General features: G+C 37.0%; 1 protein-coding gene across 3 annotated transcripts in view; it reads right to left on the bottom strand.

The window, feature by feature from the left end:
* LOC136878891 (enoyl-CoA delta isomerase 1, mitochondrial) overlaps window positions 1–14,621 on the bottom strand; it is a 204,695-nt gene that overhangs the window by 1,558 nt on the left and 188,516 nt on the right. For 2 of the 3 annotated variants that reach the window (XM_067152472.2, XM_067152471.2), the window contains exon 7: window positions 564–13,040. The exons of the other annotated variant lie outside the window; for it this stretch is intronic. In XM_067152472.2, coding sequence (XP_067008573.1) covers window positions 12,877–13,040 — 164 coding nt within the window. In that variant the 3' untranslated portion in view covers window positions 564–12,876. Of the gene's footprint in view, window positions 1–563; window positions 13,041–14,621 lie in introns of those variants that run through there. 3 annotated transcript variants of the gene reach the window in all.

Below are 14,621 nucleotides of genomic sequence, written 5' to 3'. Positions count from 1 at the left end.
TTTTTACAATTGGCTTTATGTTGCATCAACATCGATAGGTCTTATGGCGATGATGGGATAGGAAAGGGCTAGGAGTGCAGCCCCAGCATTTGCCTGGCATAAAAATGGGAAACCACAAAAAATCATCTTCAGGGCTGCCGACAGTGGGGTTTGAACCCACTACCTCCCGAATGCAAGCTCACAACTGCGCGCACCTAACCGCAGGGCCAACTTGTTCGGTTATTCAGTAATTATATGACTTAATAACGTAACCAAACTTTGCAAAATTTGCTCTCAAAAGAGTCTTGTGGTACTGTATGGTACAAGGCTATTATGAACAACCCATTGTGACAATTTACATGAAAATAGCTTTCCTTGGCTTCCCTTCAATGAATATCTTCATGTTTGATAAAAATGAACCAGTTAAGAGAAGAAAAAAAAATCCATCCTTCCCGAGTTAAACAATAAAAAGAGTTTACCGCTAGGAAAGAAAACCATCACAACTCAGATGTGATGCAAAGTTACACCAACCTTTCTTACTTACTAAGGTTCACGAAGAGATAAATGAACATTATCAACACAGATTATTTGTAACCAAATATTATATTCCAAAATTCATCATATAAAATATTATAAAATAACCCTACAGCCACAACAATTCATATTCTCAGGCAACTATAAATAGCAAACGTACAATATAAACCTTTATATCTCTTTGGTGTAATGATTCGTACAATTCTTTCTAAAAACAGTACAAAAATATATACAGTATTTCTTGCAATAGTAAATCACAGAATAACTACACAGTTACAAGGCCAAGCTTTGAAAGGAAATGTATATATATATATAAAAAGAATGGCTTACATAGTTTAGGATGCTAAATAGTAAGATACCCTATAAATAAGAGAGTAGAACAACACAAGAAAACAAACAGTCTGATATTATGTACTCATCAGTGTGATAGAAATAAGAGTTAGGCAAGAGTGAGGCAACAGGCTACCATGGTGGGCACGAGTGACAGTAGATATTAATTTTATCAGAACAAATTACTAAAATTTTGTTGTGAATTTTTCTTTAACAACTGCAATAAGAAATGTCTTATTACAACAATGCTCTCAACTCCATTCTTTCGTCCACTAAGAACAATACTGTAACTCAGAAGATCAAGCAAACACTAATAGCCTGACTCTCAAATACTTCCTTTTGACATGTGTTTCACAATTACAAACTTTATACCGGTTCTATATCTTCTTCTACACTCACGAGACTTTAGGGATTAGTTCATTCATACATTCTGAGGAGAGTCAGACTAGAATATAAGATAGCTTATCTTTCCATTCCTTTCAAATTTCTGTCAGTCACTTTGCTCATCTGCTTCCTGCTTCCACAGCATATGTTGCCTCACATCCCCCTCATCAAAATTTCTCTTATTTCTAAGTTTTCCCTTTTTTTTTTACCTTGATTACCTTGCCTATATTCTATTATGTTTTTGAAAGAGTAAAGAAATCCATAATAGTTATTTAGTGAATACAAAATAAACTGAACTCTAAATACTTTAATAAATTAAACAAAAGAATCATGGTTATTTGAAATGACTATTAGAAGAAAATTCCTTCATCAGTAAAAGTTGCTGCAGCAACAAACTGCAGACATTGTGCCAATAACATCTTTCTTTAGTAACAATCAAGAGGGACACATACAAAATTCAAAATTTATTTTAACCCTTTGTTGCCTGAATAGTGAAAAATAATAAGTATACTTGATTTTTTCACCTTATTCTAATGGAATATGTTCAAATATTAAATGCTAATACTTTCAAATCATACTTTTAATTTTTGGTATGTTTTTGGGGCCTGGTACTTTTAAGTACCGTCAGGCATATAGAAGGCTTCATATTTGGGTAGATAAGAATGTTCACATTTTGTAATTATATCACATTTATTGTCTCAAAATATTAGAAGAGCATGTTTTTCATACCTAAAACTATTACAAAAATGTAAAAGCAAAATTTAAAGCAAATATGTGTAATAAGAGTGAAGTTTCCTAATATTATTGTTCATGTATAGAACATCTTTCATACATCCTATACAGCTGACACATTATGATACTCTGCAAAGCAGTTCCTTTTTTCATTGCAGCAAAGAAAAACACTACATGTAGTAAACTTTGAATGTGGTCTTGACTGCACCTTCTTTCTCGAACACACCTCACATCGACCACGGTTTTTTACAAAAAACAACAAAATGATTTCCAATATTCCTTAGTCTGACATTACTTGGCACAGAATATTCTGTTTTCCTCCTTTTTGGTAGACAAGTTTGCTCTGGTGACTTTGGTGACCTCATATCACGTGAATGTTTTCCTGGAAGAGGAATTTCTTTCTGGTTCATCAGTCCTAGGGCCACATTACGCCGGAGTGCCATTAGAGGGACTTTTTCATGCAGATTACAGTATATGATGTAGGCACTGACAAATGCTACCTCAATCATTCCCCAAAATAATCTATGCCACCATTTTTGGATCGACGGTCTAAACCATATACCCCTCGAAGTCTGTCAGCATGGTCCACTCCACCCATGTGTGCATTGTAGTCTTGCACAACAACCGGGCAATCAACAGTAACATTACTTCCATCCTTCTGTTTCCTAGAAACAGTTATGGCTTCTGTTCCATGGAAATTAGATGCTAAGCACACACCTTTACTGTCTTTCCATAGAAAAACACTGATGTCCATCGAAGGAAAGCATTACTTTTGGTTTTGGATATGACTAACATGAGACCCTCCATATGGCCTGACGGTGCTTCTAAGTACCTCGCCTTTTACTAGCTATATATCCACACTAATTGCAAATTTCATCAATTTGAGTATTTTATTGCATTACAGAAGCATGCTTACATGTACTAAGATCACTTGCAGGTCGAATGTAACAATAGGAGCTAAGAAATAATCAATCAAAATGTCATTTGTTTACAGTGGTAACACTATGACTACACTCCTAAGAATAAAACGATATCCCGCGTTTTTCATCAATACCAACTTCAAAAATGAAGTATCTCTGTTTGAAGAATTAGTTACTTGAAAGTACCATGAGGAAAATACAAGGGTAGGATTCACTGAATAATTCCAAAGCCATGAAATATGAGATGGTACTTTAAAGTACCGTCAGGCAACAAAGGGTTAAAATGGGCTTATATTATAGTTACCTGCTTAGCAATTTTTTTTTTTTTAACATGCAAAGTTTACTTATTTTCCATAGTTTTATAAAATCCTATTGGTTACTGAACACTACTATTCAAACTATTGGAACAGTATTTATTATACTGAGGGTTTGAATTTTCAATGCTTAGTTGAAAGTATTTTTTTATTTTTTATGGCCAGGAGTACTAAATAGAAATAGGCCTAGGGATTATTCAAAAGCCAAGAAGTTGGTTAAAACTGTGTTCACTATGAGCATTTTCTAAAAAATGATATTGAATAATTAAATGAATTTACAGTGTGCTAATCAAACCCCCCATTTGTTAGAAGAATCAATTTAAAAAAACACAGGTTAACCATAACATTATTTGTTTTTCTGCTCCTATTTTGACTACAGAGGACAAATTGATCTTTTATCCAGTAAATACTTAACAGTTTGGCTCTTGGTTACTCTTCAGCTGTTGTATACAACCTCAGGCATGAGGCATTATACACAACTGTTACAACTAAAGAAGGTTTTTGTGACAAGAATGTATTATTCAACTGGGGCACAGATTCAAAATAAATGAAATGCATATAACTTGCCACAACTGCCTTGGAGTGAAGACAGATTTAAAAGGGTCACTTCATATCCTGACTGCACATATTTTAATATCTTTTTTAACAACCTGTGGTGAGTGGATGTCTTCAGATTACCTTACCTAAACAGGTTTTTAGCACACCAATAATGTACCATATAATCTTGAATGGATTGCTTTTAGCCAAGTACACAGTACAGTTAACTGGAGCTAAGGTGTAACTTATTATTATGAATAAATTTATTTTATTTTGTTACCTTCCTGAAAATTTGATCTGTGTAAGTAGGGTAGCACCCTGCTTCATGAATTTACTGAGCTCAGAACATTTTAAGCAAGCCTCGGACCTATGGGAGTAATGGAATCCCACTCCCATCTGACAGGCGAGGAACTCCTTGGAAACAATTTGGCAAACAAAATGGACTTTGATGGGGAGCTATCAATATTAATGGGGCTTATGGAAAAAAGAAAGTAGAACTGGCTGAGTCAGTTAAGAGGATGCATCTGGATGTGCTAGGAGTAAGTGATGCTCGGGTAAGGGGAGATAACGAGGAATAGATAGGAGATTATAAAGTGTACTTGACGGGTGTTAGAAAGGGAAGGGCAGAGTCTGGGGTAGGGCTCTTTATCAAGAATACCATTGCACGCAGCATAGTTTCTGTTAGGCACGTAAATGAGCGAATGATGTGGGTAGATTTGTCACTTGGAGGAATTAGGACTAGAATTGTGTCCGTGTATTCACCATGTGAGGGTGTAGGTGAGGATGAAGTTGACAAGTTTTATGAAGCATTGAGTGACATCGTGGTCAGGGTCAACAGCAAGGATAGAATAGTGCTGTCTGGTGATCAAGTAGAAAAATATAATATTTGTACGAGAATCGCAGTCGCATTAAAATATTTTAGTGGTTCTAGGAAACACAACATGGCGGATAGATGTGTGAAGTGCTCCGAGAAATTTAAAGATAACAATATGAAGGTAAAGTGTAAAAAGTGCCTTTAGTGGTTTCACATGAAGGAAGAATGCATGAGGTCAACCAAACACGAAATAGATCGCCTCCTTAGTCTTCCAAAAAAGGATAGGCTATGGATATGTTTGACCTGCAACTCGGCGTCACTCGAAACTGAGCTTGATGTTCCACCAAACTCAAATTTACAAGACTCCATTTCCACAAAATTCAACGTAATATTAAGCAAACTTGGTGAACTAGAGTCAGTGTATAAAGAACTGAAGACTTCTGTCCAATTTGTCAGTGACAAATTTGAAGATTTTAGTGTTGAGGTGGGCAAAATGCAATCAGAACTGATAGTGCTGAACAACACAGTACAAGACTTAAAATCGAATAACTGCACCCTTTCCGGAGAAGTGACACAGCTGAAACTCGACGTTGAAGAACTAAAACAATATTCAAGAGCTAATAATATGAAAATATCCGGGATTCTGTACCACTCAGAAGAAAACTTAACCGAAATTGTCCAGAAAATTGGAGATATCCTTGATGTACCAATACATCCGAGACAGCATCGACACTGTTCACAGGGTTTCTTCTTTCAACAAAACCAGTGTGAAGCCTGTAATAGTCAGATTTGTCCAACGCTGGAAAAAGGATGCTCTTTTGAAATCAGCAAGACGCCAGAAGATCCTAACCTCTTCTCTCCTAGGCTTTGGTGGTCCAAAAGTGAATATATACTTGAACGAACACCTTACGCCCTACAATGAATCTCTCTTCAAGAAGGCTCGTGATGCTAGGACAAAGGGAATTGAACTTGCATTTGTGAGACAAGGGAGGATTCTGGCAAAAATCTCTGCCACCTCCCTCGAAGTATTTACAATAAAATGTGAAGACGATATTGAAAAACTGATTAGGCTCACAGCATCTAGGCCTAAATGAGCTGTCAGTCTTCACAGATTCCTTCTTATGTTTTATATTTATGTATATTTGTTTCTCTTCCTCTTCTTTTAAACTACACTAATGACAGAAAGACAATGGAAATCATACTTTCAATATAGTGACTTGGTTACCTCACTTGGAACAATTGCTCCAACCTTGAGAATAATGTATCTCAATTCTTGTAGCATACGAAATGGTAAGTTAGAGATGATTGCTGATCGCATAGAGTTAATTCAGAATATCGATTTTATAGTTGTTGTCGAAACATGGTTGTCTGTAAACGGTGATGAGTCTAACTTTTACAATATCACAGGTTATGAAGCATTTCATTCCTTTAGAATTCCTTCTGAAAAATCACTTAAGGGTGGGGGAGTATCAATTTACGCTAAAAACAAATTGTGGCAATGTAATATCATCTATAATGTCCAAAAGCATCATAATATTCTGGTTCTGGAGATTTCTAAGTCAGGGTGTAGTTATATTATTATAGTTGTTTACAATCCATTCACTTCAAACTGGACACAGGTATGTGATGACATAGAAATAATACTCAACCAAATAAAACATAGAAATATAATTGTTGTTGGTGACTTTAACATAAATTTACTCTCAAATGCAGTATTAACTAATGAATATAAATCGTTCATGCAGAGCTATGGCCTTAAAAACTGTAACACAATATACCCTACCAGGCTGAGTTCGAACAATTCACTAATCGACCACTTTCTATGCAGCATAAAACTTAATAACTGGTCTGTAGATAACATAATTGATGATATGAGTGACCATAATCTCTTGCTCTTTAGTTTAGATATTTCAAAAACATCTAATTACAGGCCTACTCCCAGTGAGCCAAAACGACACTCATATAAACATATAGATTATGAAAGGGCTAGATCATATTTTGAGCAACACCAATTCCAGTGGGTAGATGGTGGGGACATAAATGCTTCACATGCTGCTTTAACCAGATACATTCAAAGTGGTCTTGACTATGCATCGACAGTTAGAAAATTTCATCATCAAAATGCAAACACCATTCTGAATGCATGGTGCACACCAGAACTTGCATCACTCTGCAGGCATAAAGCACTTCTCTACAGTAAATTGAGAAAACACCCACACAACAGTATAATTATTGAAGAATATAAAAGTTACTGCAATAGAGTTACAACCCTGAAAAGGACTCTCAAGAAGTCGTACTATGATAATCAATTTAAAAACAATCTACACAACACTAAACACACCTGGCAACTCATAAACGAAGTTCTTGGTAAACCTTCAAAGTCAACAATCAATATTGCACGTATCAAGCTAGGGAATGAATGTTTTGAAGACAAAAGTGACATTTGTAATGCCCTGAATAATCATTTTATCTCAGTCCCTGCCACACTATCTTCAAATATTGTTCCACATTCTGAACATACTGCTACAATCAATAATCATCCTAATTCCCTTTTCCTAGAGCCATGTTCTCCAGAAGAAGTGTCTACAATAATCAATTCTCTCAAACATGCTCGCTCAGTTGCTAGTGATGGTATTTCCAGTAAACTTCTCAAAATCTGTAATCGAGCACTCTCTGGTCCAATATCTGAATTTATCAACTGCTCTTTGGCAAAAGGCATTGTCCCTGATTCATTAAAGATCTCTAGAGTGGTTCCTATACACAAACAGAATGATAGATCCGACCCTGGAAACTACCGACCCATCTTAGTACCACCTGAATTATCTAAAATCTTAGAAACTGTTGTCAAAGTTAGGCTTATTGGTTACCTCGAAAAATGCAATTATTTTTCCAGATTTCAATATGGCTTCAGAGAAAAGGCTGGGGTGAATTCTGCCTTAATGGACATTATAATTGAGCTTCAAAATTATATTGATAAAGGTTACAAGACTGCTGGGCTCTTTATTGATTTAAAAAAGGCTTTTGATACTGTTAGCCATGAACTTATGATATACAAACTGGAAAAGGCAGGTGTGAGAGGTCCCTCGCTGCTCTGGTTTAAGGATTTCTTATCAAATCGACAACAATATGTTCAGATTGGCATGAATAAAAGTGAGCTACAAAAGATCTGCTTTGGTGTACCACAAGGTTCCATATTGGGTCCAATTTTGTTTCTTATATATATTAATGACATAGCCCTGTGTTCTTTTAAGGGTAAAATATCACTTTTGGCAGATGACACTTCACTGTTCTATTCATCAAATTCTGAAGATGAAATAGTTGCCGATATCCAGCATGACTGTTATATCTTAGATGAAGGGCTGAGAAAAAATCTTCTAACAGCCAATTACTCAAAAACTGTCTGTATGATGTTCGATAAATCACAAAATGACCTAAATGCAACTACAAATATATTATTTGGCACTACGAAGTTGAAATGGGTTAAGGAAGTTAAATATCTTGGACTAATAATTGATAGCGCCTTCTCCTGGACACCTCATATATTAAACGTAAAAAATAAAATCTCTGTCTTCGTTGGTATCATTGGCAAGATTAAGCACCTACTAACAATTGACACTCTTCATCTAATTTATTTCACAATGATACAATCTCGACTTTCTTACTTGTGTTTCATTTGGGGCAAAGCAACCCAAAATAACTTAAATACTTTGGAGGTCTTACAAAACAGGGTTATTAGATTTATGTATGGATTTCATCAACTATATTCTCGAAATAAAATGTACTCTGAAACAAATATATTACCTCTTAAGAAATTAATCTCATTAAACGCATCACTTCTTATTCATAAAGTCTTGCATAATAAAATGTTCACCAACTCTGAATTTCCTAAAGTCACTGACATCCATTCATATAAGACAAGGCAAAAAAATAAATTACATGTTCATCAAAATTATACAACAAGGTTTGGCACTAAGGGAGTGCAACACTTACTAATATCTGAATATAACAGCATTCCTGACAATATAGCAATCATCTCTAAAACTGTGCTATTTCGTAATAAGCTTAAGAAGTACCTGTTGGGCACTATAAATGTGTAACAGTTATTTCTCTGATATTTTCATTTCCAAATCTTAAAAGTCAAAAAGTTGTTCCTCCTGTACTGTTACTCTGATAATAATCCATTTAATATAATCCTATCCATTAGGTAAATTGTGATACTTAAAGTACATGTAAAACCACTATTATTACTCTTTCACTTTTAGACCTTATGCGTTAATTCGCCATTGTTGTGATTATCTATGTATTGTTCCTCTTGACAGAGCTCTTGCTCTCTGGAACCCTATTTATCAATGAAATAAAAAAAAATAAAAAAAATAAGCAAGGGAACAGGAAGGATTGGAACAACTATCGAGGTATCTCATTGATTAATGTACTAGGCAAAGTATTCACTGGCATCTTGGAAGGGAGGGTGCGATCAGTCATTGAAAGGAAGTTGGATGTAAACCAGTGTGGTTTCAGACCACAGAGAGAGACTGTCAGGATCAAATTTTCAGTATGTGCCAGGTAATTGAAAAATGCTACGAGAGGAATAGGCAGTTGTGTTTATGCTTCGTAGATCTAGAGAAAGCATATGACAGGGTACACAGGGAAAAGATGTTCGCCATACTGGGGGACTATGGAATTAAAGGTAGATTATTAAAATCAATCAAAGGCATTTATGTTGACAATTGGGCTTCAGTGAGAATTGATGGTAGAATGAGTTCTTGGTTCAGGGTACTTACAGTGGTTAGACAAGGCTGTACTTTTTCACCTTTGCTGTTCGTAGTTTACATGGATCACCTGCGGAAAGGTATAAAATGGCAAGGAAGGATTCAGTTAGGTGGAAATGTACAATATAAGCAGTCTGGCCTATGCTGACGACTTGGTCTTAATGGCAGATTGTGCCGAAAGCCTGCAGTCTGTTATCTTGGAACCTGAAAATAGGTGCAATGTATGGTATGAAAATTAGCCTTTTGAAGACTAAATTAATGTCAGTAGTTAAGTAATTGAATGTCAGATTGGTGATACAAAGCTAGAACAGGTCAATAATTTCAAGTATTTAGGTTGTATGTTCTCCCAGGATGGTAATTTAGTAAGTGAGATTGAATCAAGGTGTAGTAAAGCTAATGCAGTGAACTCACAGTTGTGATCAACAATATTCTGTAAGAAGGAAGTCAGCTTCCAGACGAAACTATCTTTACATCGGGCTGTTTTCAGACCAACTTTGCTTCGTGGAAGCGAAAGCTGGGTGGACTCAGGATATTTTATTCATAAGTTAAAAGTAACAGACATGAAAGTAGCGAGAATGATTGCTGGTATAAACAGGTGGAAACAATGGCAGGAGGGTACAATGGCATTTAGTACATTCACAGAGGTTTGCAGACTGAATACTGAGACATAACTGTCTATAATGATAATGTATGTAATGTATGTATGTTCCTGAAAATTATCAAGGTTGCCATGAAGACAGAGCATAATATGGTTAGGCAATTACAAATTAAAGATAGGAAAAGAGTAGAAGAGATTAACAAGAAGATAGTGTTACATAGCATACAAGCGATTTTGTAAAATTGTGAAAGATCCCTTAACTGCAGAGACTGCAATTTCTTTGATGGTATTACCATATTTGGGATGCCTAGCATTTTGCACGTGATTACAAGAAAGCTTGGAACTATTCCACGAGCACCCACCATCAGTCCTATCACCTCAGTATGCTTAAGGTTGTATTTATTTTTATAGTAATGCACTGTGGGTTCATAGATGGCCTTCTTCTCATTGTCTACCTCCTGTGGCTGGTCTGAACTCAGTTCAAACTTCACAACTGGATCTAGTTATAGCCAATTTTTTATTAAGCTTTAAAGACTATGATTTGCTTTGGCTCCCTTGCATATCGGTTCCAGAAACTTCCTCAAGAGTTGTATATTCTCTCCTTTGTAAACAGTCAGCTAGGATGTGACAGATAGTATGGTGATGGGTATTGTGATGAGTTTCACCATGCGGGTAAAATCCAAGGAGGTGTGGAAGGATTTCGATCTCACTGTGGCAACGCCAACAGTGGTTACAGTCCAGAAATCTCCCCAGCACGAGCGCAGATTGCAGTAACATTACATGTCATTCTGAAGGCATCCTTTCATTCGGAGCAAGAGAGTCCACTGTTGCACCAGATCCAATTAACATCAGGAGTGTAGTCTTTATAAAGAATAAGACCTTTATCCTTATGGGGTAGTTTATATCACGCTTGATATTCCATGTCGCGGACCTCAGTTCTAACTTTACAAGCTTCTATCCAATTGTCCCTGGTATTTACATTTCTTCAGATCCTATTAATTTCAACTGATGCAGGCAGACATCACTTCCCTCACCCAAAATGTGGGAGTTAATGATGTATGGGTTTGCAGATGTTTGTGGGAGCCCTCAATCTATTGAGTTTTTGGAGTACAACTTCCCTTTCGTTTCTGAATAAACCTAAAGTTTTATACTTATAATGGATGAACACCTCTGAGTTGGGCATACCTATGGGCAGCTGTAAAATTTCCTTCAGTGCTCCCTTGATCTTCTTGTCTGCATCGATAAGAAATGTTTAAGGCATTTTGCCAAATGTGTTGTTTGAAATACATGAATTAAAGAGGAACAAATTGATGGTCATGATGTAACAGAAGTAAAGATGTCAACAACTCTAATTTAGTCTTAAGAGCAGACTTTGGATCAAATATGCTGGCATCAGCTAAGTTTACACTGAGATAGCAGATGTATTCATTAGGTGATACAGAAGGTATGATAATGTCATCAAAGATATTTTGCAATTTTCCTTTGGAGATGCTAATTGCGATACATTTTTAAAAACTGATTTCCATACTGATCTCTTTGAAAATTAGGATTGCCATTCTAGTTAGCTCTATAGCAAACAATTATCTTTAGCCATAATAACGGTATCATCTCCAAAGCCAAAGCTATAATAGGCCATAAACCTGGAATTAGATGGTAGCTGTATTCACCAGTGACTGGTTTCTCAAACAGTTCATCCAGTACATGATCTGTTGCAAGATTGTAAAGTTTACGTGAAAGTGGAGAAACTTGCGTCCCACCCCATTTCAGTTCAATTGGCTTGGTTGTTTTGTGATTCACCTCAATTTTAGTGATGTTCCTGAAGGTTTGATATAAGATTAGCAAACCAGCTGGGAATAGGCAGGGTTTGTGGAGTCTTTTGAAGATCCGCATGTCCTACATTGTCGAAGGCTTTTCTTACACCCAAGAATATGACTATAGCATTGGTCCTCTTCCTTTTTGCGTCAACTACAACTGAATGGAGAATAGATGTGTTGGTAAGGGTTCCTGGTGAACTGGTAAAACCATGCTGACAATCATTGAATGACACATACTCCCTAAGGCACCTGTCCAGCAGTCGCTCAATAATTCTCTGCACAATAGAGCAGATAGTGATTGGCCGTCAGTTTCCAATATCATCAGTATCTCCTATTTTGTGAACATGCGGTCTTCTGGATATGGCTTATATACTGGGTACCATCTTTGCATTCACTTAGACTTGAAGTGGGGAAATCATGTAAAACCTCCTCTAGAATGGCTAGTAGAATTCAAATTACCTTCCCTTCTCAGCTATGTTTCTGAGACTCAGCCTAAACAATTAGTCTACTCTTAATGTTGAGGATCGAACCTGAATCAACCAGGCAGGATCAATTACTGTGCAAATCATTAGATACTGTAAAGATGTTAGCTAGTCAGTCTAAGTAGACTACTCGTTGAGTTTTAGACTATCTTTGGTGTTAGTTTTAAATGCCCATCCACAAAAATGTGCCTTATCATAGGTATCCATCAAAGAAAGCATATTCACCAACAGAAAATTGCAGTGGTATAGAACTGAAGCTAACAAATTCATTCATAGGTTCTTCTCAGTCTAATGAAGTTCTTGAGACTACTTGAAGATGCCCATTTCTGATAGTGAAGTATTTGAGACATCATCATGGTACCCATTTATGCTAAAAACAACAACACAAAAGTTCGACACATACAGTAATCAACAACATGAATAAAGATGATAAAGCCATATTAACTTACTCCAGCATGTATACTTGCATACACCTTTACCAGTTCAGACTGCAGAAATCAAAAAGTCTTCAAATGTAAATTCTCACTCTTCACAAGTATGATTCCGCAATCAAGATCTTCAGTCTATGATCTCACCATTTTTTTTCTTTCTAATTTGTTCCCATGACATTACAGCCCTGAAGGACCTTGGCCTACTAGGTAACTCCTGTTCACCAAAAAGAAAAAAGTTTTACTGCTTCTTCTTCAAAGACTCCATGTACAGTTCCAGTCCTTTCTGAACAGCTGGCTGCATAGCATAGCCTAAGAAATTGTTCAGATCTGCTTCTTTATTCTTAACAAGCCATTCAATAGTATCTTGTCGGAAGGTTAACTTGGACATTTTTCGAGCCACACCTGAAATGAAGTGAAAAAACAGATAATAAGCATCATCTCATTCTTTCCACATAAAATAGAGATAAACAACAGTGGAATTTGTATGTAGCCTGTATCTATTTACCGGATGAGTCAGCTGCACCTGATGTCTTATGCTGTTAGGCATCCCACCCAACGTCACTAGTGCCGTTATGGTCTATTCTCCTTTGCCGTATACCAAGCAACAATCACCTTTAATCACTCACTGCACCATTATCTTTGTAAAAACATATACCATATGTGACAGGCATTTACATAATGCATCAAACTCTCATACGGTTATGTAAAAAAGTACGTCCCAATTATGAGCTTTCAGTACGATATGAAATGAACGCTAAAAGCGATGGCATACTGATAGAAAACGTGTGTGCATTTGTGAAGCAGAAGTAGTAGTCCATCTAGTAGGCTTTCTGGAAACCTACTCGCTGGAGTAGCCGTGGTGCCATAGGTTAAGTGCGGTGCTGTTAATACAGCTGCGTTTGGTAGGTGGGTTCGTATCGCACTTGAGCCTGTAAATTTTATTCGCATTTTGTACTTCGAGAATCATCCACAGAGCTAATTTATCTGAATGCCCTCATGTCGTGGGTTATTTATTTATTTAGGCACTGTTCTAGGACATTAGGGCTGCTTATGTGGATGTTTTATAAGCAGGGCTGGGCGAGGATTGAATGGTTGGGGGGTTTGAATCCGCTTGACTGAGCAACAGCCTGTTAGCGCAGTAAGTGCTCGAATAGATGGCCTTCTGAAATAATGCACGTTTCAGCACACCGCTGAACTCTCATTCAGGTTCTTTGTAGCATTGTAGGCGTTATGGATTCACAGGCTTCCATAATAAGGTTTCAAAGGCTTTTAGGATTTTCTGGCTGCTGAGCGTACACTACATCCTTCAAATAGCCCCATACGAAGAAGTCCAGTGGCGTCAAATTGGGCGATCTAGCAGGCCAGGTGAAAGGTCCTCCCATTCCTATCCATCGACCGGGATGTGTAACATTCAGGTAGTTGCGAACATCTGCTGACATGTGAGGGGGAGCTCCGTCTTATTGATACCACATGGTAACATGCTCACCCAGGGGCACATCCTGTAGCAGCAATGGTAGTTGGTCTTGAAGAAACGGTAGGTACCGGGCTCCTGTCAAATGATCCTCAAAGAAATATGGTCCAATTAGGTGGTCACCCAGTATACCACACCAGACATTTATTCTCCACTGTGCCTGAAATGCTGCCTGCCTTACCCAGTGGGGATTTTCAACACTCCAGTAGTGCATATTATGACGATTCACAGAGCCATTATTATGAAATCGTGCCTCGTCCGAAAATAAAATGTGAGATACAAACACTGGATCATTTGCCACCTGTGTAAATATCCATGCAAAGAAATCAACACGAGTTTTGAAATCTCGTCTGTGGAGTTCTTGACGTAGATGCAGGTGATATGGACGCAAAAAACTGGAATGCAATATCCTTACAACAAACGACTGGCTGATGTTGGCCTGTTGTGCTACTGCCCGGGTACTCCTGTGAGAATTCTCCTGAAAAATGTCCGAAACCATCTCAACAGTTTCA

The sequence above is a fragment of the Anabrus simplex genome, chromosome 8 (assembly GCF_040414725.1).
Source record: "Anabrus simplex isolate iqAnaSimp1 chromosome 8, ASM4041472v1, whole genome shotgun sequence".
Taxonomy (NCBI): Eukaryota; Metazoa; Arthropoda; class Insecta; order Orthoptera; family Tettigoniidae; genus Anabrus; species Anabrus simplex.
This window is presented reverse-complemented; position numbering and strand designations above follow the sequence as displayed.